Source organism: Neoarius graeffei, chromosome 6, assembly GCF_027579695.1.
Source record: "Neoarius graeffei isolate fNeoGra1 chromosome 6, fNeoGra1.pri, whole genome shotgun sequence".
NCBI classification, from domain to species: Eukaryota; Metazoa; Chordata; class Actinopteri; order Siluriformes; family Ariidae; genus Neoarius; species Neoarius graeffei.
Window position 1 is genome coordinate 79507631 of NC_083574.1, and position 27420 is coordinate 79535050.

The window sequence follows — 27420 nt, forward strand, 5'->3', positions numbered from 1 at the left end:
TGAGTGTCTCAGTGGAATTTTTTTTTTTTTTTTAAAGGATATGGGACATGGATTTTTTTCTGGGTATAATTATGTATAAAGGACATAAGAAATGCCATCTAAATCACTGCAGGGCGTCAAAAATGTGAAAATCATCACATTATTCAACTTTTTTATACATCAGCGTAAAACGATTCGTTAATTAGCTAAGCGGTCACGTGACCCGTGACGTCACAAAAACTTTCCAAGGAGCCAGCGCTTGGGAATCTAATGTAAACAGGTTACCGAAATGGACACCATTGACAGTGACATTCCCGATGTTTCACAGAGATGTGAAGTTAGATCCTATCAATTCGAACCAATAGCTGGAAATTCACATGGATCTTGTCTTTACTCTGACGGGTCAGATGATTCTGAGAGTGAGAGTTCATTCAATCCCCATGAAACTGAAAGCGGTCGGCTCGATAACACTTCCTGGTAAGTTAAAAACAATTCTGCTCAAAGGCTAATGATCTGCTGAAAGAAGTATTATTTTTGTTATCATACATTGAAAGTTCATCATAGATCTAGCTAAAGTCCGTTGCAAGCTAGTTTTTTTTTTTTGCTGATATTTTTCGAGATTGATTGAGATACAATGCTTCCAGAGTCCGAGATGAAAACATTCAAAATGGCGAAACGAGTCAGAATTATGATAATCAATAATTGATACACCCAAAATTATAATACTAATCCTTACCGCATGAGGCCCATGGTAAAACCACACTTCCAGGAGGGGCTGCCGTCTGCCTCCCAAGCCGGCCGAGAGCGCTCATCGTCGGGCACGGCCAGGCGGGCGAATGCCCTGGTCCGTCCGCCCTGTCTAAAAAATAATGGTACAACTCCGAGTGAAGGTATCAATGCGCTGCCGAAGCGCGCAGAAGGTGTTAGTACGCCTGTCATTATAGTGCGGACTTTCCATAGCATAGAAAATCGCCACGTTTCAATTTGTGTAACTGGACTTTGTTTCATGTCACTGGTCATATAAACCTATGTAAACAGGAAAAACGTGGAAGAGTTTGGTCGCATCTAACTACAGCCCCAAAAAATACCATTGGCCATGCTGAGCCTAGCTACATTGCTAACAGGAGTGACAGCGCGTCTGACTGACTGGGAGGTCGCAATACACCATGATGTTCAATGTACGTTAAACACTCTAAAAACGAAACAATTTTCTTGTCATCCAAGACACAAAAACTATTTTGTCGCATTCGTCATCATCACGATTCACACTTCTCCATATTCATCTACCCACTTGTGCTGTACCCGAAAGTTTTTGTGACGTATGATCACGTGACAGCGGCTCTTCCGGTTGTAAAATATGCATATCGGAGCTCGAGCAGAAATGCCATATAATCATCACGAATATAACGATTTTGCTGAATTTAATAGATGATTTTGTATTTGTTGATGCAATTAATTCATATTTTTAATGGAAAGAAACTGATATAGCGTGCATTTATGTTTCATGTCCCATGTCCTTTAAGCTACAAAGTCTGTTCACTGCAAGTGTGAACTCATTGTTTTTTAACTCCCAACATTGAAAATTCACTATTTAATCATCATTATATGTTGGAAATTTAGTATACTAAAGTCCTTTTGTGGCTCGTGCTTATTTTGTGGACGTGGATGCGCAGACTCTGGCTTACGGAGACATGAACCACGAGTGGATCGGGAACGAGTGGCTGCCCAGCCTGGGTTTGCCTCAGTACCGAAGTTACTTTATGGAGTCTCTAGTGGACGCACGTATGCTGGACCATCTGACCAAGAAGGATCTGCGTGGCCAGCTAAAGATGGTGGACAGCTTCCACAGGTAAAGCAGAAAACTGTTAAAATGCCATTCCACCATTGGATGTATTTTTTGGCATAAAATAAGACAATATATTTTGACAACATATATAAATGGTATCACTAGATAGAGAAATCTTTTAGCTTCAAAATGATATATCAAGCATAATTTTTTGACAATGACAAGTATATTAATTTTGCGACCAAAGTCACCTACCCTTTTAATTTCCGCGCGTGATGTCATCGGCAGGTTCCCCTTCTTCTGTACCATGTGACGTGGCACGTATCAGCAATGGCGGATAGAACGCGATAAAAATAATACCAATAAATCTATAAAATATATTGTATTTTATGCCAAAGAATGCATCCAATGGTGGAATGGCACTTTAAGGGAAGAAAATGGTATCTGCATGGGTGGGGTGTTTTTGGTGAAGGGTCCTGAAATAAAATCTAAAGGAAGAGGGGTGTTCGAACCAATATACTGTTAATGTATTCAACTGAGCAGTTTCACTTGGTCTACGTGCTACAATAAATAAATAAATAGTTTCTGGACCTGAGTGAGTAAATAGAAATAGATGTAATGTATAAAGAGACTGATCGGACGCATGCTAATTTGGTAACGATTGTCGAAAGCTGTTGATGCAATCAGACTTTCAGATCCAACGATATATTCCTTTTACAACTCCTCTGTAGCGTGTGCGCTTTTTCCTAACGCTGCGTGCGCGCATGTGTTTGTGTGTCTGTCATCAAACAGAAACAGTTTCCAGTGTGGTGTGATGTGTCTGAGGAGGCTAAACTATGACCGGAAAGAGCTCGAGAAAAGACGAGAGGAATCCCAGATGGAGACGAAAGGTCAGTCTGTCAGGACATGATGAAATCATTGTGACATTTGATAAATAAATTACTCCACATTTCTATAATAATATAGCGATTCTCAAATGTTTTTTTTGTTGTAGTACTCCTTTGTAGTGATTGATAATCTAAGCTACGCTTGTACTAGACTATAAAATATATTTTTTTAATGGGGGGGGAGCCTGGAAAGTATCCAAGTAGCCTTATTTGAGAAGCACTGATTTAACAGAACTATCACCAGCTTGAAGCACAACATTGTTCCCATGGATTAAAGTTTTCCGTCAACTGAACTCTCCCAAGGCCAAATGTGAGGTCGGTGCTGATCCGAGGAAAATTAAAATGCCGGGTGGTTGGGTAGAGATTGGGTTATAACACTGATGTGTTGCAACACCATCAACTATCAGCAGGGTTTATTTAACTTTTTTGTTTTTGAGCCATGCTTTGTGTCGTTCATTTCCTATGTTTGATCATGTTTAAACGTTCGCTGTCTACGGTGCGGCATTAAAAAAACACGCGCTGTCATAATTGGCAAAATGCATTCCCGTGTGCTTGGCGTGCTTGTGTCTGACCATTTCTGTTTTGTATTAAATTAAATCTTGCCAAAATGACTTAGTTCAAACCTGGACATATAGAAATAGAGCATGTAAAAAAAAAAAAAAAAAACGAAAAAATAAACCCCGGAAAGCCCGCTCCTCTGCTTCAGCCAGACTTGAAGACCCGACGGTGCAATGCTTGCAGACTGTCAGAAGTAATTAGACCTAAATTTATAGCTAACAAATCAGCAGACGCCCCAACAATTATTATTTTCTTTAGGCCAGTGTGTAAGTTATGTTAGAACCGTGCCTTATAGCCTACGTTATATCACAATTTAAAGGACGTTTGAGCAGTTGGAGGCTGCGAGCGCAATGATGTTCCGACATGCGCTAAACTTTATTCCCTGAAAATCATACACCAGCGTTCAATGCCCCAAACAGTCAAAATGTCTAGAAGACTATGGCTAAATAAAAATCATAGCCTACTAAGTTAAATTACGTCAAAACATCTGTTTCTGGCCTATGAAATGATGAAGGAAAATGAGAACGAACGCAAAGTAGATAGTAGCCAACTTCACGCGATCTTTTTGGTAACTTAACACTCGTGTTGGCCACAATATTTCTCTTAATAAAATCTTGAATTGTTTTTGAAGTCGTATTCAACACAAAGTAAGGTCAAATTATAATTTTAATTTAAGCGAAGATCCAAACTCTTTTCTATATTGACGTCGAGCACAGAGGAGCATGTCACTCTGCTTTCGGTTTCGGCAGCATGGATGCGCTTTACATGAAAGAAGGCACTGATGTGTCTGCCATCGATAAAGGTGTAAAACAAGTGGAGGTGGGCTTGGCTGTACGAAATAGGTGAAAACGGAAAGCCATTTAGTTCATGGTGCAAAAAACTAAACATTCCAGGCGCTTGCATTTATGTGGTTTGCCACAAAAAAAATATACGGAAGCAATAGAAAGAGAGTGCAATAAATTGACTATATTAATCCATTAATTAATTGATAAAGTTATTAGTTCTAAGTTAACCATTCTCAGAATTTCATCGAAATCCACCCATAACCACCCCCCCCCCGTAGAATTTCATCGAAATCCACCCATAACCCAGCCTAGTAAACTAGACCCACCCGCCTAGCGGATGGGGCTAGTTTGTGCAGTACGAAGAATTCATAAACAGCTTTGAAACATTACTTTTTGATTGTTTCTTATTTTCCCGTTATTTTAAATTTAAGGGAAATTATTTCACCAAACACCACTAAATAAAAACTCTCAAAAACAGTTTAAGCAAACCCTTGAAAAACACTTGAAAAAAATGTGTGTATGTTAAGTATGTGGTACAGACTCCAAACTTGTGGTCATTATCTCCAAACTTCTTAATATCTAGAACCTGTTTATTAATTAATACGCATTTTGAAAAATTATTTATTTCAAGGCCTCCCCCACTGCTTTCTGTCACTCTGACTACATCACAGTCACTGTTGCGCTGATTGGTCAGAGCGTTGGCCTATACGCACAGAGACAGTTTAAAAGACAGCTGTTTGTTCCTCCCCCGCCCTTCAGAAATGTCTACGGATCGAGGCCAGACTAAATATTCACATTTAGTCTGGCTTGCCAGGCTACCCATACCCCCCCCCCCCCCCCCCCCGTAGATTTTCATCGAAATCCACCCATAACCCCCCCCGTAGAATTTCATCGAAATCCACCCATAACCCCCCCGTAGAATTTCATCGAAATCCACCCATAACCCACCCCCCTGTAGAATTTCATCGAAATCCACCCATAACCCCCCCGTAGAATTTCATCGAATTTCACCCATAACACCCCCCCCCGTAGAATTTCAGCGAAATCCACCCATAACCCCCACCCCCATAGAATTTCATCGAAATCCACCCATAACCCCCCGTAGAATTTCATCGAATTCCACCCATAACCCCCCCGTAGAATTTCATTGAAATCCACCCATAACACCCCCCATAGAATTTCATCGAAATCCACCCATAACCCCCACCCCGTAGAATTTCATCAAAATCCACCCATAACCCCCCCCGTAGAATTTCATTGAAATCCACCCATAACACCCCCCCGTAGAATTTCATCGAAATCCACCCATAACCCCCACCCCGTAGAATTTCATCAAAATCCACCCATAACCCCCCCCCCGTAGAATTTCATCAAAATCCACCCATAACCCCCCCCCGTAGAATTTCATCAAAATCCACCCATAACCCCCCCCGTAGAATTTCATTGAAATCCACCCATAACACCCCCCCGTAGAATTTCATCGAAATCCACCCATAACCCCCACCCCGTAGAATTTCATCGAAATCCACCCATAACCCCCACCCCGTAGAATTTCATCGAAATCCACCCATAACACCCCCCCGTAGAATTTCAGCGAAATCCACCCATAACCCCCCGTAGAATTTCATCGAATTCCACCCATAACCCCCCCCCCTGTAGAATTTCATTGAAATCCACCCATAACACCCACCCCGTAGAATTTCATCGAAATCCACCCATAACCCCCCCGTAGAATTTCATTGAAATCCACCCATAACACCCCCCCCCGTAGAATTTCATCAAAATCCACCCATAACCCCCCCATAGAATTTCATCGAAATCCACCCATAACACCCCCCCATAGAATTTCATCGAAATCCACCCATAACCCCCACCCCGTAGAATTTCATCAAAATCCACCCATAACCCCCCGTAGAATTTCATCGAATTCCACCCATAACCCCCCCCCATAGAATTTCATCGAAATCCACCCATAACCCCCACCCCGTAGAATTTCATCAAAATCCACCCATAACCCCCCCCCGTAGAATTTCATTGAAATCCACCCATAACACCCCCCCGTAGAATTTCATCGAAATCCACCCATAACCCCCACCCCCGTAGAATTTCATCAAAATCCACCCATAACCCCCCGTAGAATTTCATCGAAATCCACCCATAACCCCCACCCCCGTAGAATTTCATCAAAATCCACCCATAACCCCCGGTAGAATTTCATCGAATTCCACCCATAACCCCCCCGTAGAATTTCATCAAAATCCACTCATAACCCCCACCCCGTAGAATTTCATCAAAATCCACCCATAACCCCCCCCTGTAGAATTTCATTGAAATCCACCCATAACACCCCCCCCGTAGAATTTCATCGAAATCCACCCATAACCCCCACCCCTGTAGAATTTCATCAAAATCCACCCATAACCCCCCCCCGTAGAATTTCATCGAATTCCACCCATAACCCCCCCCCGTAGAATTTCATCGAAATCCACCCATAACACCCCCCCCCCCGTAGAATTTCATCGAAATCCACCCATAACCCCCACCCCCCGTAAATTTTCAGTCAAATAATTTTTTTTTTGCTTTAATCCATGTGTTCCTGTAAAAAGGAATAAATATTTTAGTAAATATTACTGGGCAGCCTGCTTGGACATCTGAAATCATCTTGCACACAGGACTATTAGAGGCAGTAATTACGCAACATGTGTACACTATGCAGACTCCAAACAGAGTGGGAGAAGAAAATTCCCAGGATGCTTTGTGACCTGAGGCAGTGGAACATGGTGTGAGGAAAGAAGCCCATAACTGTAGTACATCTTCGCAAATAATTGTGCAAAAAAATTTTTTTACAGCCATTGGAATATTCATGGATGCAAACGGCGCGCCTTTTGGCGGATGCCACCTTTTTCACCGCTGTCTGGGGGACTTGTGTGATGTAATGGAATGATGATCACTTTCACTTTTAAAGGATAAAATCTGTCGGACATAGTTTAGGCTATTTGGCGGTAAAGCCTGTTGTGAGATGGCATGTGGATTTTATGCGTTTGGATGATCCAGGATAGCGATTCGGTTCAATCTTGAGAACTGTGACACTGATGATAAGCAGCGCTTTTTTTTTTTTTTAAACTTTGACTTGATCCGGCTGAAGATGAACTCAAGTAAATGTAAATATTTCTGAAGAGCGTATTGTTGATGTGTGCGCTGTGGTGCATACACAGGAAAAATGACTGAGCGGTTTTTCCAGAGTTAAAAGTATTTCTTTCAAAAATAGTTCATTTTGCTCTGTTTTGAGTTTAGAGTGTAAAATGTGAAGTTGGAGTGGGAGCAAAATTAGAGTAATTGTGTAACCAGAGTAGGTTGTGGCTCTGAACTGAGTAAAATAGTTCAAGAGTTAATTTCAAGACACACTGAATAGAGTCAAATGCCAAAATAAAGTCAAATACCAGATAAATGAAGCTGTTGTAAAAAGCAGTTTTAGAACGGTGTTGGAATGTGTGAAAAAAAACATGACCTTACCCACTGTGACGAACCGTTTTGATCACTTGATTTGACGGGATTAAGAGTTGGCAGTGGAAGGGGTTTTCACTCTTCTCATTGAATGGAATGGAATTTTTTACTCTTCGCATTGAATCCCCCTCCCACTGCCAACTCTTTATCCCAAAACAACAGGACGTACATTTTTTGATGGCCAGTTAATTGTCCAAATCAATGGAGCAGATATTAGTTTTTGTGCTTGATACATTCCTAAGACTGAACAGAATCACCAAGTGATCAAAACGGTTCGTCACAATGGGTAAGGTCATATTTTTTCACACATTCCATCTTCATTTCTTTTTTTTTTTAAGCACAATCATGACATGCATACTACAGATATTATTGTAGCTGAATTTGTACTGAATACAAAAGTCATATGACTTTTTGAAAAATTGACAACAAAATCAGCATGCTAAGATCATTAGCGTGCCAGAAAATACCCTCAGACCCCAGAGGGTTAATGGTGATGCAAAGGAATATGCAATTGGACCATTATAACACACTTTTCCGAAAAATCACTATTCACAAGTCACATTTATTTCTCAAATGAAGCATGATGATTACAGCTTGTGTACCTGGTAGCACCATGCCTGGCACTGGCATTGAGGAAACCTCTGTCTGTAACGGGAACACCTCGTCACTGGTGTATTCCATATGTGCCATCATCGGTTACTGATGATGGTGTCTGATTTCCTCAGTCAAGATTTCAACTCCTACCCCATGTAGCGCCTTTTTGATGGTCCACTACACAGTTGAGGACACTCCAAAACGAGGGGTCGGGCCAGGGGATTGGGATTGGGTTTATGTGTCTACCTGACCATCACACTCACATTGTTGAACTTGTTAGTCTAATACCGTGGGCATTAATACCGAGTTGGCATTTCTTTGCAACTCTCAAGCCTCCACTCTTCTGAGAAGGCTTTCCACTACCGTAGATTTTGGAGCTTGGTTGTCGAGATGTGTGCTCGTTCAGCAACATGAGCATGAGTGAGGTCAGGACAGCCTGGCATGCGTTCCAGTTCAGCTTTCCAATTCAGACCAAATGTGTTCAGCGGGGTTGAGGTCAGAGCTTTGTGCAGGCCACTCTTGAACAAGAATGGTAGCAAATCATGACATTTTGAAAGCCTTGCTTTTGGCGCAAAGACGTTGTTGTGCTGGAATAGAAAAGCGCCATCGTCAGTCAGTGCGTTTACATGCACATAGAGAAAATCGAATTTCTGCCGTAGCTCGACTGAAATCAAAGTTCTAAATGCCATGGAAACACCTTAGCTCGGCTGAAATCGAACCGAACTGGATTTCTCGTAATCAAGTTACGCGACCTAGATTATGCGATTGTAGCCGAGCTACTTAGTGCATGTAAACCCTATCGAGCTACGTAGTCGAGCTACTTACTTCAGCACTACCCCTTCTGGAAGTGACGAGTGACGAGACCACAAGCGGGAAACACAACAGCCTCGGTCGGCATGACAACAGTAGTAGTAGCGAGCAGCAGAAGAGAACACGGAACTGATAACTTTGTTTATACTCTTGAATAGCTCTTCTTCATGACGACAGCCGGAAGTGTACCAACACGATGGGGCGTGTAGCGCCACCTGTGGCTCGGGTGCACAATGTACCTCACACAATAGCTCGATTTCCTTGTGTGCATGTAGGATTGGATTTCTCTGGCAGCCCTGCTGGGACCCTTAGCTCGATTACCGACAGTAGCTCGATTTGGATGCGCATGTAAACGCACTGACTGTTTTGCCACAAATTTAGAAGCACACGGTTGCCCAGGATGTCTCTGAATGTTGTAGCGTTAACATGAAAAGGGCCGAGCCATAACCCTGAAAAACAGCCCCTTACCATTATTCTTCCTCCACCAAACTTTATAGTCCGCACCATGTTTTGAGGCAGGAAGCGCTCTCCTAGCGTTCTGTTATGACCAGTTAAGGCCGTTTAACTCAACGCACCGGTTCCTTGTTTCTTTTTATTTCTGCAGATGTTCTGGTGTGGAGTAACGAGCGTTTGATTAAATGGGTACAGCTTATTGGGTTGAAGGACTATGCACACAACCTGCAGGAGAGTGGGGTGCATGGAGCGCTAGCGGCCCTGGATGAAACATTTGATCACAACACACTCGCCCTGCTGCTGCAGATCCCCACTCAGAACACACAGGTGGGCATGGGTACAAATCCTGTAGTTATCTATAATAAGTTCCATTGATGCTTGTATTGTTGTGCATATACAGTATATACAGCCATTGAGTCTCACTGTTTTGGGGTCTTTTTTTGTTTGTACATCTCTTGTCTGCATTGTAGGCGCGATCAGTTCTGGAGAGAGAGTACAATAACCTGCTTGCTGTGGGAACAGAGCGGAAACTAGAGGAGGTCTGGACACGCTTGTATTGTCAAACATTCAAAACGTTATCCATGTCACTTAAAGGCACTTGGTTCAAACAGAACAAAATGAAATGTGCATAAACGCACCTTAATAAAACGCCCTTAATTCTGTCTATTTGGTTATTGGAGGCAACATAAACTAAAACCAAAAAAAAAGAAGGAAGATTATTATTAAATTCTAAAGCATTAACTTCAGACACAACTGAGAGATATTGCTTTCTAAACTTGAGAAAAATAGAATCAAATGCAGGCATGAATTACCTTGTGTGGGTTTCCTGTGCAGCATTTTCCTGACTTTTTCTTTTAACAGGGGAAAACAGAAGCTAGCATTTGAGCCACTGAGTAAAATGCTCTGTGGGAATAATGCGACTTTAACACTCTTGCCCAAAAATATGCATGTCTAGTTTCTAATAATAACACGCTCTGCAGTAAAAATCACTTAGGCTGTCCTCTTTCCCAGTAGTCTATCACTACCTCCTCCCTCTCATCAGCATTATAATAGGGGTGTTCACACGGCAACTTTTACTCCGGTGTAGCACCGGGGCTGCCCCGGTAGAGCGTTCACACGGTACAAAGTTATATCGGCGTAGCCCCTGAAAGCTGCTTAAACCGGTGCAAATCCAACCCTGCTCGGGAGGCGGTTTAAGAAATTTACTCCGGAGTAAATGCTAGTTTGCGGGGCAGCACCGATATAAAATGGGACGTCTGAACGCTCCAGGGGTAGACTCGCTACGCGTGAGGAGAGTCGATTACATACGGGCATTGCATAATTTGCATCCTGGTATTTTGCGCTTCCAAAATGGCGAATATCAACAACAACAGAACTGCGTGTCTTCCAGTGTTGCCAGATTGGGCGGTTTTAAGTGCATTTTGGCGGATTTGAACATATTTTTGGGCTGGAAAACGTCAGCAGTATCTGGCAACACTGGTGTCTTCATCCACGTTGTTTTCCCGGCGCTTGGTGATGCCATGACAACCGGGAAAAGGAAGTACATTTTCACGCATGCGCATATTTCATTTCCGCATTACTACTATCGTATAGCACGGTCGCAAAAACTGCCGTGTGAACGCAAGCGGGGCTGCACCGGTGCTAACACGCTTCTCTCTAGTAAGCAGGTTTGTGACGTGTGAACGCTCCACAAAATTTACACCGGTGTAAGATATATCGCAACAAAATACATCCATCGGTGCAGCATCGATGCAAATATGTGCCGTGTGAACACCCCTAATGAGTTCAGTGGAATAGTAGAACACACTTACACCCTGTCCACACTAGGGATTTTGTACCGATACGAAACTACTTTCGTACCGCAACACCTGTCCACACTAGCAACTATACCGGTACTGTAGCGGTATAACTGTATCGGTACGAAACCCACAAATGTATGGGTTTCGTACCGGTACAGTATCGGTACTGTAGCGCTTCGCTGTAGTGTGGACAGATGAAGCGGCTCTGTATCGATACAAATATAATGCGCAAGCGCAATGAACCATTCCTACGTCTTCCGGTTATTCATACAATACAATACGCCCGTGCTTTCCAGCTGTAAATAAAACGTCAAAATGGCTCAAAACGACCGTGGAGCTACATGGAGCAAAGACGAAGTTATGCGTTTGTTGGAGCTTTGGGGAGACGAGCGATGCCAGGAACAGTTGAGGGGTACACGTCGAAATATCAACGTGTACAGACAACTGTCGAGTGATCTTTCTCAACTGCCTCGCGCGTTTTATATGATTCGACTGAATAAATGACCACCAGAAATACAGACTGTACACTGACGACAAAAAGCACACACACGTCGTTTCATCCGCCATATTCTCGGAAGGAAGTTACTCAGTAACCACGGAAACATTTCGCGCACGCGCATTTCAACTACCGTGAAAGAAAACCGCAAACATTTCTCGCTAGTGTGGACAGATGCACTAAACTGTACCGGTATACTTTGTATCGATACAGTTATACCACTATCGTACCGGTATATAGAGGGCTTTCGCGTGACGTCACCGCACCGCGAGATTTTGTTAGGGCGCCATATTGGAAGACCAAGTACACATCTACGCAAGTACATACATGCATAAAACAAACTACACCTGAAATGTAGCAGCAAATTTTCTTTTATGAACATGTTAACAGTGTTTTCTTTACTACATTAACAGTTGTTCCATTCTATGAAAGACCTGTTCAGAATTTGTTCATTTATATTTCATATAATAATCAGTGCAGATTAAATGAAATTCTCCACGATCATGTTAAAAAAAAAAATTATAGCACTTGACCACTATTGCAATCTGTATTCATGCTGTTATGGATTTTTTTTTATTTCATAATTTATTTTTAATTTACTACTTATATATGAGTGATTCCACGCTTATGGGTACTGAAATGGGGACATGAACTTATTTTTAAAAATTCACCTAAAACCATTTCTTTTTTTACCATCAGGTCACAAAACATGTAATCTTTAATGAATAATATGTTAAAAGATAACTTTAATTTTCTGAGATGTAATAAAAACATATTTATATGTCAAAGTCAAGCCTACGAGTTCTAAAATGATGTCTGTTCCATTACTTCTGTTACGATTGTCCATCTCGCGTCTGTTACAAATTAATTACAATCTAGCTATATACCATGTTAATCTTATTGAAAGAATGTGTATGTTTATTCTACTACACATGTTTATTAATTATATTTGCTAAAACATCACCTTCCTATGTTTCAAAAAGTAATTCTACATTGTTAAAATTGAGAATATATATTTCCACAACACTTCTGTTACGTTCTGACTTTGGCATATAAATATGTTTTGATTACATCTCAGAAAATTAAAGTTATCTTTTAACATATCATTCATTAAAGATTACATGTTTTGTGACCTGATGGTAAAAAAAAAGAAATGGTTTTAGGTGAATTTTTAAAAATAAGTTCATGTCCCCATTCCAGTACCCATAAGCGTGGAATCACTCATATATTTGAATTATTTGGACATGGGGGAAAACTATATTTAAAATCCAAAGAGGGATGGAGGGAGGAAAATTAAAACAAAAGAAAGAAATGAAATGCATAACATAAATATGATAAAATTAAGGATGTTTTTATTCAGTAAACATTTAAAAAAAATGTTCAACACTCTAGCCTAGTGACTTACCAGTAACAAAATGGTCTGAACATATTCTGTACTGCTGTAGACGAGAAGTATTCAGATCCGCTCTGCATAAAGCAGCTACAGTAGATACTCTCTCTGTCTCCTGGCAGAAAGCTCCTTGGTTTGCTCCCCTTGTGTCTCAATCACAGCTGGTATTCTGTAGAAAGACTTCTTTTCACCTTTCCCATCAGCTTTGTTGGAACACCCTAACACAGCACAAAAGTTTACCATTGTAGGTTTTTGATGATCCAAGTGCCTCGTGGGTTCACATACCGCGCGCTGCCGTTATTTCCTCCTAATCACGAGTTTGTTGGTCTTCCAATATGGCGCAGAGTTTGTTTACTTCCGGTATCGGGTGACGTCAGTGAAAGGGGTATATATGTGAATACAGCTTTATTCTCTGCCCCACCCCCCACCCCCCTTCTTCCTTACCTGCAGGATGATGATAAGAATTTCCGGCGAGCTCCATCCTGGAGAAAGAAGTTTCGGCCCAAAGATGTCCGTGGCTTCAGCTCCGATACGCTGCCCGCGAACTTCAGAGTGACCAATAGCACATCCACTTCACCTGCCATTCAGCCAAAGAAACACCAGCTGGACGGTACACACACCTTTAAAAATCATTCCAGAGCACACTCGGCAAATTATCCAAATACACCCCATCAGATACTGTCAAACACCAAGATTCGTTTTGAAAGACCAACGTTGCCCAGTACACCGTCACATACCATCATTCTCTACTAGACGACAACACATGCTAGCAGTGTCGAATACACACCAACGTCAGTCTATCCATCCTTTATCTATACTGTTTATCCATCAGGGTCGCGAGGATAAACCAACACACGCCATCTCATACCAACGTGCTTTTCCAAACATCAGCATTGTCCAATATGCACCATGAAGAACCATCAAACACAGCAATCTCTGTAGATAACAGCAAACACCCCAGCACACTAATGTTGGCCAAAACCACTGAGCTCTATATAAAATCCGTAGAGCTCATAGCCTCTTCCCCGCTGTAGAGATGAGTGAAGCCATCTGGCCGCCATCTTACCACTCGCATCGCGTGTATTTAGCTTATGTATTAAACCGTCATATCTGATCAAATTTGCCCCAAGAAAAGTATCTCCTGACTGGTTTCCCCTTTCATTGCCACCTCCTTATTTTCTCCACTTTACCCCCGTTCTTTCCATATCTTTATAGCGCTCCCCTTCACTGTTATTTTTTTTTTCCCTTTTCCAATCCAGCCTCTGATCATTTATTTTTTTTTGAACGGCTCTTTTACGACAATAATTATTTCAACGGAGATTTTCAGTTTTTCTCTTATACAGTGTATCTTTCTCTTTTGTATATCGCTTCTTCCTTTCTGTATATCTTTATTTTATTTATTATTATACCAGCACAAAGGCTGTACAGTACTCCTTTTCTACAGTACTCCTTTTCTATTTCAGACAGTTGTTGAAACAGGATTATTTTCTCATGTTATTTGCCATTTTCACGTCATTCTCAGTCACGTCTTGACAGTATTTAGTGGTCACGTAATTCACTGTCTCAATATTCATGCAGCTTGCGACCAATAAATACTTACCCTGTCCACACTAGGGATTTTGTACCGATACGAAACTACTTTCGTACCGCGACACCTGTCCACACTAGCAACTATACCGGTACTGTAGCGGTATAACTGTATCGGTACGAAACCTACAAATGTATGGGTTTCGTATCGGTACTGTAGCGCTTCGCTGTAGTGTGGACAGATGAAGCGGTTCTGTATCGATACAAATATAATGCGCAAGCGCAATGAACCATTCCTACGTCTTCCGGGTTATTCATACAATACAATACACACGCGCTTTCCAGCTGTAAATAAAACGTCAAAATGGCTCAAAACGACCGTGGAGCTACATGGAGCAAAGAAAGGGGGGAGGGAGAGGGGAAGAGAAGGAAAGAGGGAGAAAGGGAGGAGGGAGAACTGCCTCGCGCGTTTTATACGATTCGACTGAATAAATGACCACCAGAAATACAGACTGTACATTGACAACAAAAAGCACACACACGTCGTTTCATCCGCCATATTCTCGGAAGGAAGTTACTCGGTAACCACGGAAACATTTCGCGCACGCGCATTTCAACTCCCGTGAAAGAAAACCGCAAACATTTCTCGCTAGTGTGGACAGATGCACTAAACTGTACCGGTATACTTTGTATCGATACAGTTATACCACTTTCGTACCGGTATAAGTGTGAACACAGCAACTGTTAAGACATGACTGTGAGAATGACGTGAAAATGGCAAATAACGTGAGAGAATAATCATGTTTCAACAACTGTCCTAAACAGAAAGGGAGTATCGTACAGCCTTTGTGCTGGAATAATAAATATATAGATAGAAAAGGAAGAACTGTGTGAAAGAGAAAGATGCACTGTGTAAGAGAGAAACTGAAATAATTATAGTAGTAAAAGAGCCGTTCCAAAAAAAAATGATCAGAGACTGAACTGGAAAAGGAGAAAAAAAACAATAATAGTGAAGGGGGAGCGCTATAAAGATATGTAAGGAATGGGGGTAAAGTGGAGAAAATAAGGAGGTAGTAATGAAGGGGGGGGGGGGGGGGGAGTCAGGGGATACTTTTCTTGGGGCAAGTTGGATTGGATACGACAGTTTAACACCCAAACCAAATACGTGAGTGGTAAGATGGTGGCCAGACGAGCCTATGAGCTCTCCAGATTTTATATAGAGCTCAGTGGCTAAAACACATTGCTGGTGATGGATGGAGAACACTGTTCCATATGAGCGTTCACCTATACATCTACATTTTCCAACACGCCAGCAAACCCAAGCACGATGGGATGTAATTTCTGTAGTGCTCCTCTTTCACACCAGTTCATTTGGCTTGTTACTTATAAAGTTAACAGGCAGTATTATGATTGTGTGTACTGGGGAACGTTGGATCAGTGTGTTCTGGGCTTTAAGGCATCATAAGGATCTGTGGGTCGTTTCTGTTGAATTGACGTGCATCACTCAGGTGTGCTTATATGGAATCAATTTTGTGCCAAAATGTTCATACAATACTTTTGAAATATCAAACAAAAATGACAAATCAAAATACAAAAAAAAAAAAAAGTCAATTTTTTTAGACTGGCAAACAAATTATTCGTGTAATCGTGCAAAAGATTAGTCTATTCCTCTTCAGAAACCTTTTATTTTTGTTCTGCGTCTTTCTCAGTTTTGTTTGACGTAATTTATTTTGGTTGTGATTCCAGCCTTCTCGTTTGCGCTCCCTGACTTTTTGCTTGCAGTTTTGGCACAAACTTCACGTGTGGGTGGGCTGTCCAGGAATGCATTCCCATTGGGTAACTTGTGTTTGACTGACAGCTGCGCTCAGCGATTCCCCCGGAGGCTGTTGCGGCCATTTCCTACTCGGATTCTGGCGGACTGTTTGACGAGTGTAATATCATAGTCGCCACTGAAGTCTACTCGATCCTTGTTTACCGTCAATGGATCGGTCACTCGTCAAACAGTCCGCCAGAATCCGAGTAGGAAATGGCCGCAACAGCCTCCGGGGAATGGCTGAGCGTAGCTGTCAGTCAAACAGAAGTGAGCCAATGGGAACGCATTCCTGGACAGCCCGCCCACATGTGAAGTTTGTGCCAAAACTGCAAGCAAAAAGTCAGGGAGCGCAAACGAGAAAGCTGGAATCGCAACCAAAATAAATTACGTCAAACAAAACTGAGAAAGACGCGGAACAAAAATAAAAGGTTTCTGAAGAGTGATACTGATATTTTGCACGATTACACGAATAATTTGTTTGCCAGTCTAAAAAAATTGACTTTTTTTTTTTTTGTATTTTGATTTGTCATTTTTGTTTGATATTTCAAAAGTATTGTATGAACATTTTGGCACAAAATTGATTCCATATGCTTACTGCTTCCAAATGCCTGTAGCATGTGCGCGTTTGTCTATAGCAGCTGTAGTATTCGCCAACACGTGGTTTATAAGCGGGTTTACGGCTATTTAGCACAAAAGTCTTTTAACACAAGATCCAAGAACACTTCCATTTCTGTTCACCGAGTGCTCAATTAAAAGAAAACAATAGGATTAGAGAAGTGAGAATTTTTGCCGTCTATTGTTATTTCAGCGACAGGTTTAAAGAACGACGCAAAAACACAATAGACTTTATAATTCAAGTAAACTGCAAGCTGTTCTTGATCTGATCGACTTGCGCGAATCGTCTGTAATCTGTGCACTGCGGGGTTTTTTGCACAATCTTCAAAAATTAAATATAAACACGCTGCAACAAAGTGAATTTCCCTGTAAACTAGCTTCAGCTTTGAGACTTGTCTCGATCAAATAACCCTTACATCTTAGCGCAATCTCTTCATCATCTTGCGTCACGATTGCCGTATTCTCAACAATTGATGTATTAATTTTGGTCGTTTTGTCATTCCTGAATGTTCCTATTGCACTTTTATTGAATTGCCGTTCGTTCTAGGATGCTTTAGTGGAAGTTTCTTTCATTTGTTTACATATCGCAACCGTTGGCTACTAAGGAGACAGGATTCTCATTTTTCTCATTGAAATTGGTCTTTTTTTTGGTTAAAGACTTTAGTTGTATTAGTCAAATACATGTGAAAACAGCAATGTGATTATCAAATGGACGACTTGAATAATTTGAGTAAGTTTTTAGGAATAGATTCCGCTCTTAGTCGGCAAAACACGTCGTCAAGCAGGGCAAGAGACCTAATCCCCCGGTTAATTAATTCAGCAAACGCGTAATTATTGACAGTCAGTTGAATTTGTAGTGTGATCTCAGACGTGACTGAAGGTGCCCACAATTCAAGGTTTGTTATGGCTTGAGTACAAATATCCAAAGACACCAAAGAATCAGATTTCTAGTCCATGTTTCAGGGATCAACAACTGATCCTTAAAGTGCATCTCACGGGTAAATTCAGAAGCAAGAGCAATGTAATTCTCCTATTTTATATTAAACTTGGGTCAAATATCTGTAACATTCTGCATTCTCTGCAATTTTTTTTTACCTTGCGCAATACCAGAAAAATTCAGTTGAAATCGAGCCATTTGAGGCGAATTGGTCCGCCTCTGAAAAAACTTGGCATTTGGATTTTCCCGGCAAACATTGATTTTCGTGACGTCGCGTGCGGGACACCTCCCTCCGAATCCTACGTCAGCGCTGGTTTGTTTGAGAAACGACCTGGTGGTTTTCTGCAAATTTCTTCAATGTTATCGCGTAATTATTAAAACGGTTAACAGATGTATCGTAGGAGGGTGTAGCAACACCAATCTTGATGGGATTAGTACTCATCGTTTCCCAAAAGACCGGACAATGAGAGAGAAATGGGAGCGCTTGGTCTACACAGGCTGTGCACTGAAACCGTGCAAAGCTCGTGCAGCCTGCTGGCGCTTCCACAGGTGACGTCACGAATCTGGCTCCAGACTCCCTTGGGATTTTTCCAGACGCGTTTTGTTATTTTATTTTTTTCTGCTGTAGACAGACGGCCTTGTGCAAAGTTACCCTTCTGGATGAGTGTGTAAAGGGACATTCATATAAAAAAAAAAACATGAAATTGGTCCAGAATACGCACTTGAACATGCACAGCAGCAGAAATTCCGGCTTTCAGTCCCTAAGCAATCCTAATAAGCCCTTTCCGATATCAAGATTTTTTTTTTTCTCCAATTTTTGTGACCATAATCCAGAGTTGTGCTAAATAACCAAATGCATTATAAGAGACATTGATGCACTTTCCACTTTGTTCCGGAAGACCATTTAAAATTCTTCACTTGCCCCCCCCCCCCCCCCCCCCCCCCCCCCAAAAAAAAAAAGACAGTAAAACCATTCCATGAAAGTATGGTTGAAGAGTAAAGAAAGAAAAATAGGCATTTGCTAAGTCAATAGTAACTTGAATCAGGCTTTTAAAGTCCCCGTCAGGATGAGTTTAACCACCACACTCACTCAACACACTAGAAGGTACACGATCTGGCCAATCGTTTGTGGACACATGACCACCACACCCATATGTGGTTCTTGCCACAAAGTTGTAAGCACAGGATTGTATAAGATGTCTTTGTATGCTGTAGCATTAAGAATTCCCTTCACTGGGATTAAGGAGCCCAAACTTGTTCCAGCGTGGTAATGCCTCTGAAAAACCGACTGCGCTCAAGGCCTCCTCGCTCAACATTAGGACCCGACCTCACTTACGCTCCTGTAGCTGAATGAGCAAATCCCATCAGCCATGTTGGAAACTCTAGTGGAAAGCCTTCCTAGAAGACTGGCGGTGATTTACAACCCCGATTCCAAAAAAGTTGGGACAAAGTACAAATTGTAAATAAAAATGGAATACAATAATTTACAAATCTCAAAAACTGATATTGTATTCACAATAGAACATAGACAACATATCAAATGTCGAAAGTGAGACATTTTGAAATTTCATGCCAAATATTGGCTCATTTGAAATTTCATGACAGCAACACATCTCAAAAAAGTTGGGACAGGGGCAATAAGAGGCTGGAAAAGTTAAAGGTACAAAAAAGGAACAGCTGGAGGACCAAATTGCAACTCATTAGGTCAATTGGCAATAGGTCATTAACATGACTGGGTATAAAAAGAGCATCTTGGAGTGGCAGCGGCTCTCAGAAGTAAAGATGGGAAGAGGATCACCAATCCCCCTAATTCTGCGCCAACAAATAGTGGAGCAATATCAGAAAGGAGTTCGACAGTGTAAAATTGCAAAGAGTTTGAACATATCATCATCTACAGTGCAGAATATCATCAAAAGATTCAGAGAATCTGGAAGAATCTCTGTGCGTAAGGGTCAAGGCCGGAAAACCATACTGGGTGCCCTAGATCTTCGGGCCCTGCATCACATACAGGCATGCTTCTGTATTGGAAATCACAAAATGGGCTCAGGAATATTTCCAGAGAACATTATCTGTGAACACAATTCACCGTGCCATCCACCGTTGCCAGCTAAAACTCTATAGTTCAAAGAAGAAGCCGTATCTAAACATGATCCAGAAGCGCAGACGTCTTCTCTGGGCCAAGGCTCATTTAAAATGGACTGTGGCAAAGTGGAAAACTGTTCTGTGGTCAGACGAATCAAAATGTGAAGTTCTTTATGGAAATCAGGGACGCCGTGTCATTCGGACTAAAGAGGAGAAGGACGACCCAAGTTGTTATCAGCGCTCAGTTCAGAAGCCTGCATCTCTGATGGTATGGGGTTGCATTAGTGCATGTGGCATGGGCAGCTTACACATCTGGAAAGACACAATCGATACTGAAAGGTATATCCAGGTTCTAGAGCAACATATGCTCCCATCCAGACGACGTCTCTTTCAGGGAAGACCTTGCATTTTCCAACATGACAATGCCAAACCACATACTGCATCAATTACAGCATCATGGCTGCGTAGAAGAAGGGTCCAGGTACTGAACTGGCCAGCCTGCAGTCCAGATCTTTCACCCAGAGAAAACATTTGGCGCATCATAAAACGGAAGATACGACAAAAAAGACCTAAGACAGCTGAGCAACTAGAATCCTACATTAGACAAGAATGGTTTAACATTCCTATCCCTAAACTTGAGCAACTTGTCTCCTCAGTCCCCAGACGTTTACAGACTGTTGTAAAGAGAAAAGGGGATGTCTCACAGTGGGAAACATGGCCTTGTCCCAACTTTTTTGAGATGTGTTGTTGTCATGAAATTTAAAATCACCTAATTTTTCTCTTTAAATGATACATTTTCTCAGTTTAAACATTTGATATGTCATCTATGTTCTGTTCTGAATTGAATATGACATTTTGAAACTTCTACATCATTGCATTCCGTTTTTATTTACAATTTGTACTTTGTCCCAACTTTTTTGGAATCGGGGTTGTATAACAGCAAAGCATTATGGATTAAGCGCATATGGGTGTGCTGGTCAGATGCCCACAAACGTGTGGCTGTATAGTACCAAACAGCAACAAGCCTGAACCCAGGACCTGCATCCCGTGTGAGTGCGAGTCTCCAATCACGTAGCGCTACGTATAAAAGTAGGAGGAATTTCTCTGAAGGTTATTGCATGTAACTGTTAAAAATTTGACCTTAATGTGTGACGTGTGGTGCTGTCATGTACATCTCGTATCGAGTGAGGTCATCAGCATGGGACACACCGGAGATTTTATTTTAATTTTTTTTTAAATCTCACACACCCAAACAAGTGTGACAATACTTGAACCTTTAGTGGAAATAGGAAGACTTTGTCACTTAATGGCGGACCACTCTGCCAAGCAGTCCAGTGCAGCAATACGTTAATATTTAGTGCAATTGCAGATGAGTTAACATAATTAAAAAAAAAATAAAAATCACAAGGAGTCATGGATCAGTGTTCTCCACTACCTGAAGTTATAGCTTGGCGGTAGTATTGAGCGGCCGTCGCCAGGGGGGTTCGCGAGGGGGTGTCCCAGAAAATTTTGAAATAAGAAACCCCTCAGATGCCATTTCCTGCATCTAAGTTGCATGTTGTTTATTTGGCAAGTAGCCGCTTTTGTGCAAAATCTTCTGACACTGGGATCCGACTTTACATTTATTTTGTCACTCCGTTACTAAAATGTTTATTGAATAGAATATCTTTTGTTTTTAGTTGAATTCTACACAAAATTACCTTTCGTTTGATGTGCAGTACGTGTCTTTTCTTTCCACCGTACTCCTCTCGGAGGTCTGAGGCAATCGGAGCCACTTAACTGAGGCTACATCCACACGACAACGGCAACGAGATTTTTTTTAGCGGGTAAAAAAAAAAAATCATGTCCACATGGGCAACGGATCAGTAAAATATCAGGTCCATATGGCAACGCAACGCTTGCTGAAAGCGATGCAATACACATGCCACACCTCTACGTGCGCTGTAAGACGGTCCCATCGGAGACACCAGAACAATAGAAGAAGTAGACGCATGCGCAGAAACCCCTTCTTCTACCTGGCGTGAATGAGTGAGTGCCGCTTGTTCTAGTCATGTGGTTGTGACGTCATCGTAAACAAATCCGTTCTACTCATCCAGACGACTTCGCAACGGCGCCGTTGCCAGATTTTTCCACTCTGGAACCCGTTCTCAAAAAATATCGTTTTGGGGCACCCAAAACGCCGGTGCCATGTGGACGCCAGGCTGAAACGATAAACAATTTTATCGGATTCACCTGAATCCGTTGCCGTGTGGACAGGGCCTCACACGCACTTCTCTGTCGCCGCACTGCACATGCGTAGTGACAAGTGAGTGCGCAAGCGTTAAGGGCCTCTGTTGAACCTATTGTAAAGTAAAGCGCATCAGCGATCTGTGATCAGAGAATTACTTTGGTGTTTGTATTGGCGTGGGTTTTTTTTTACTTTTCTTTGAAGTAAACTTTTTTTTTTTGACTGGGCGGCCAAAAATGAAGGCTCGGCGGTAATAGCTCTTCTAGCCGTTATGACTCGGCGGGCCACCGAGTCATTAACGATAGTGGAGAACACTGATGGATTAACTTGGGCTGAATCTCAAATGTCATGATGTGCTATACACGAAATCAGTAGGTACTTGATACCCTGTGTAGTGCACAAGCAAAGTAATTAAGAAGCCATTTATGACTTGCATGAACTAGATTTTACTGGATCATGGAGGAAATGTAAAATGAAACGTTAGTGGCCAAGCAAGTTTTAAAACCATGTATCTGAAAGGTCAAATAACTGTTGGTGCCTCTTAAATTCCCCTTTTCAACATTTCAGAATAGACAGAAGCAGTGTTGTAGTCGAGTCACTAAACCTCGAGTCAGAGTCCAGTCTCCCCAGTGTTCAAGTCATTTAAAATAAAATTCCGAGTCGAGTCCACTGTCGAGTCCGAGAGCAAGACTCCAACCGCACCATTTGACGGTGGCTGTTCCAGCGCCATTAACATTAGTTTGTCCCTGAACATGACGTACAGTGGTGCTTGAAAGTTTGTGAACCCTTTAGAATTTTCTATATTTCTGCATAAATATGACCTAAAACATCATCAGATTTTCACACAAGTCCTAAAAGTAGATAAAGAGAACCCAGTTAAACAAATGAGACAAAAATATAATACTTGGTCATTTATTTATTGAGGAAAATGATCCAATATTACATATGTGAGTGGCAAAAGTATGCAAACCTTTGCTTTCAGTATCTGGTGTGACCCCCTTGTGCAGCAATAACTGCAACTAAACGTTTGCGGTAACTGTTGATCAGTCCTGCACACCGGCTTGGAGGAGTTTTAGCCCATTCCTCCGTACAGAACAGCTTCACCTCTGGGATGTTGGTGGGTTTCCTCACATGAACTGCTCGCTTCAGGTCCTTCCACGACATTTCAATTGGACTAAGGTCAGGACTTTGACTTGGCCATTCCAAAACATTAACTTTATTCTTCTTTAACCATTCTTTGGTAGAACGACTTGTGTGCTTAGGGTTGTTGTCTTGCTGCATGACCCACCTTCTCTTGAGATTCAGTTCATGGACAGATGTCCTGACATTTTCCTTTAGATTTCACTGGTATAATTCAGAATTCATTGTTCCATCAATGATGGCAAGCCGTCCTGGCCCAGATGCAGCAAAACAGGCCCAAACCATGATACTACCACCACCGTGTTTCACAGATGGGATAAGGTTCTTATGCTGGAATGCAGTGTTTTCCTTTCTCCAAAAATAACGCTTCTCATTTAAACCAAAAAGTTCTATTTTGGTCTCATCCATCCACAAAACATTTTTCCAATAGTCTTCTGGCTTGTCCACGTGATCTTTAGCAAACTGCAGACGAGCAGCAATGTTCTTTTTGGAGAGCAGTAGCTTTTTCCTTGCAACCCTGCCATGCACACCACTGTTGTTCAGTGTTCTACTGATGGTGGACTCATGAACATTAACATTAGCCAATGTGAGAGAGGCCTTCAGTTGCTTAGAAGTTACCCTGGGGTCCTTTGTGACCTCGCTGACTATTACACGCCTTGCTCTTGGAGTGATCTTTGTTGGTCGACCACTCCTGGGGAGGGTAACAATGGTCTTGAATTTCCTCCATTTGTGCACAATCTGTCTGGCTGTGGATTGGTGGAGTCCAAACTCTTTAGAGATGGTTTTGTAACCTTTTCCAGCCTGATGAGCATCAACAACACCTTTTCTGAGGTCCTCAGAAATCTCCTTTGTTCATGCCATGATACACTTCCACAAACATGTTGTGAAGCTCAGACTTTGATAGATCCCTGTTCTTTAAATAAAACAGGGTGCCCACTCACACCTGATTGTCATCCCATTGATTGAAAACACCTGACTCTAATTTCACCTTCAAATTAACTGCTAATCCTAAAGGTTCACATACTTTTGCCACTCACAGATATGTAATATTGGATCATTTTCCTCAATAAATAAATGACCAAGTATAATATTTTTGTCTCATTTGTTTAACTGGGTTCTCTTGATCTACTTTTAGGACTTGTGTGAAAATCTGATGATGTTTTAGGTCATATTTATGCAGAAATATAGAAAATTCTAAAGGGTTCACAAACTTTCAAGCACCACTGTATGAACAGGTGAATGTGCGTTCTCTTAATCAGGGAGTGCGAAGTATTCTGTCAGAGATGGTTGGGAGACGGATGTAAGTGCAGAAGGTGTTTTTATTAATACAAGTGAAGACGGTAAACAGTCCAGGACGTCAGGCAAAATCATAAAACGGTGAAGCAGGCAATAGGTCGAGCGAGGCACAAACAGGCTATCGTAGACTCGGCAGAATCAAAGCCGAGAAACAGGAAATCAGGGATCAGGAAACCAAACAAGGCTCAGTAATGTGTCTGCAACCGCAGCTCAATACTTCGCAAAGCAAGTGTGTTTTCACAGTTTTTATATCGGCGCACTGATTGCACCTTAAGCCTGTGTAGGTGCAAGTCATTTACGGCGTGTGAGGGTCTATCTGATGTGCAGGCGTGACACTCTTGCGTGAAATTAGTACAAAAATTAATGTAGCTATAAATATCTTGTGCCGAATTATTATGGCATGTTAAAGAAAAAAATCCGAGTCTTCAATTTACAAGTCCGAATGCAGTCAAGTCACGAGTCCTTAAAATTAGGGCACGAGTCGGACTCAAGCACGACAAGCCTGGACAGAACTTCAGCAGTCACTGGTTCTGAAGATTTTTGTGCCAGTAAAGAAGCGATTCAAGCCAGAAACACAAATCAGTACAACTCCTATGATCAGTAAGGAATCAGTGACCTCATCGTTCATATGTACAGCAATACCAGAGGGACAGTGTTGCTCTGAGATCTCTCGATAGCAATTAAAACAATTTGTATAAGTATTATACCTAATAACTTCTGACTGTTGTGTGTTTCTAACTGCTCATGCATGTGTTGGCTGGTGCTGCAGGGAGTGTGAGTGGCGTTCAGAGGCTCGACTCTGCTACAATCCGAACGTATTCCTGCTAACCCAAAGCCAGGGTGAGTCAGCACCGTTCAGACTCAATCCCACAGTTGCTTTGTACTTAATATCTCTGCTCAACATGTGGCAATATAAACTGCTCATATCATAACTGCCTGCCATTTTTCAGTTTGCGATATGTCTCGGAACACGAGTTGCATTTCATTCAGCATGTTGGCATGGCTGACAACACGGCCTCGCTTTTTCAAGAGTGAAGCATAACACAAGCTGACTAACAAACAGGTCTTCATCCAGCTATGAAGTAACTTAAAGCAAGCTACACATGAGTTAAAATGTAAATCGAAATGAAATCCTACGGGAGTGACTGACGAGATAAATACTGATCAGCCATAACATTAAAGCTGCCTGTGTAATATTGTGTCCGTCCCCCTTGTGCTGCCAAAACAGCTTGGACCCATCAAGGCACGGGTTCCTCAGACCTCTGAAGGTGTTCTGTGGTATCCGACACCAAGATGTGAGCAGCAGATCCTTTAAGTTGTGAGGTGGAGCCTCCGTGGATCGGACTTGTTTGTCCAACACGTCCCACGGATGCTCAATTGGATCGAGATCAGGGAAATTTGGAGGCCAAGTCATGTTCTTCAACAATTTTTGCAGTGTGTGTGATCCTACTGAAAGAGGCCACTGCCATTAGGGAATACGGTTGCCATGTAGTGGTGGAGTTGGTCAAAGTAACATCCACAAGAATGCGAGGTTTCCCAGCAGAACGTTGCCCAGAGAATCACACTGCCTCAGCCACCATCTCTTCCCCAGAGAAGCTCCGCACCCGCAGCTGGCCGTAAAAGAAAACGTGACGACTCAGACCAGACCACGTCCTTCCACTGCTCCATGGTCCAGTTCTGATGCTCGCATGCCGATTTGAAGATCCTTTCAGCAGTAGACGGGGGTCGGGATGGACGGACGCTCTGACCCGGTCTGTGGTTAAACAGCTCCGTATGCACCAAACTGTGAGGCAGTGTGTGTGTTCTGACACCTTTCCGTTTTAGCCAGCATTAGCTTTTTTTCAGCACTTTGCGCAACAGTAGATCTTACGTGGGATCAGACCAGACGGGCTCGCCTTTGCTCAGCACGCATCAGCGAGCCTTGGGTGTTCACGACCCTGTCGCCGGTTCACCGGTTGCCCTTCCTTGGACCACTTTTTGTTCAGTACTAACCACTGCATACCGGGAACATCCCGTAAGATGTGGCGTGTTGGAGATGCTCAGACCCCGTCCCCTCGCCATCATAATTTGGCCCTTCTCAGAGTCACTCAGATCCTTAGACTTTCCCGTTTTTCCTGCTTCCAACACATCAACTTCAAGAACCGACTGTTCTCTTGCTGCTTAATATTTCCCACCCTTTGACAGGTGCCACTGTAATGAGTGGTTTTAATGTCATGGCTGATCAACGTATGTATAAAATTTACGCAAATTTGCTATTCATTAAAATCCTATAAATTTGGAAGAATGTTTGTTTGTATCCTGCTCGTGCTCCTGCATGTATGAGAGCACTTAATAATGTAAACCTTGACTTGATCGACTTGAAATCATATACTTTGCATGGATTACTGCAATGCTATACAGTGCTAGTCAGAAGTTTGGACACCTTCTAATTCAGTGGGTTTTCTTTATTTTTATTAATTAAGACACAGATTAGGTCAAATGCCATGGATGCAAACGACGCGCATTTTGGCGGATGTCGCCTTTTTCACGGCTGTCTGGGGGACTTGTGTGAATCGTGCAGATCCGATTAGTTTTTTTTTTTTTGGGGGGGGGGGGGGAGGCGTTGGAGTGTCTTATTATAATTTCATCAAAGTAAATTCTGTCTTAAAATTACTAAATGAGCAAATGCCGTTACAGTCCATGAAACATAGGAAGTATAAATATGAGAAGAAAACAGTAAATCAGAAAGCTGCGCACGCAAAG

General features: G+C 42.1%; 1 protein-coding gene across 9 annotated transcripts in view; it reads left to right on the forward strand.

Moving 5' to 3' along the window:
* ppfia1 (PTPRF interacting protein alpha 1) overlaps positions 1-27420 on the forward strand; it is a 351102-nt gene that overhangs the window by 316293 nt on the left and 7389 nt on the right. For 7 of the 9 annotated variants that reach the window (XM_060924068.1, XM_060924063.1, XM_060924067.1 and 4 more), the window contains 5 exons: positions 1653-1828; positions 2558-2655; positions 9508-9683; positions 9827-9895; positions 13492-13651. In XM_060924068.1, coding sequence (XP_060780051.1) covers positions 1653-1828; positions 2558-2655; positions 9508-9683; positions 9827-9895; positions 13492-13651 — 679 coding nt within the window. Of the gene's footprint in view, positions 1-1652; positions 1829-2557; positions 2656-9507; positions 9684-9826; positions 9896-13491; positions 13652-25447; positions 25519-27420 lie in introns of all 9 variants that reach the window. The other 2 variants (XM_060924065.1, XM_060924064.1) reach the window with 1 other exon arrangement.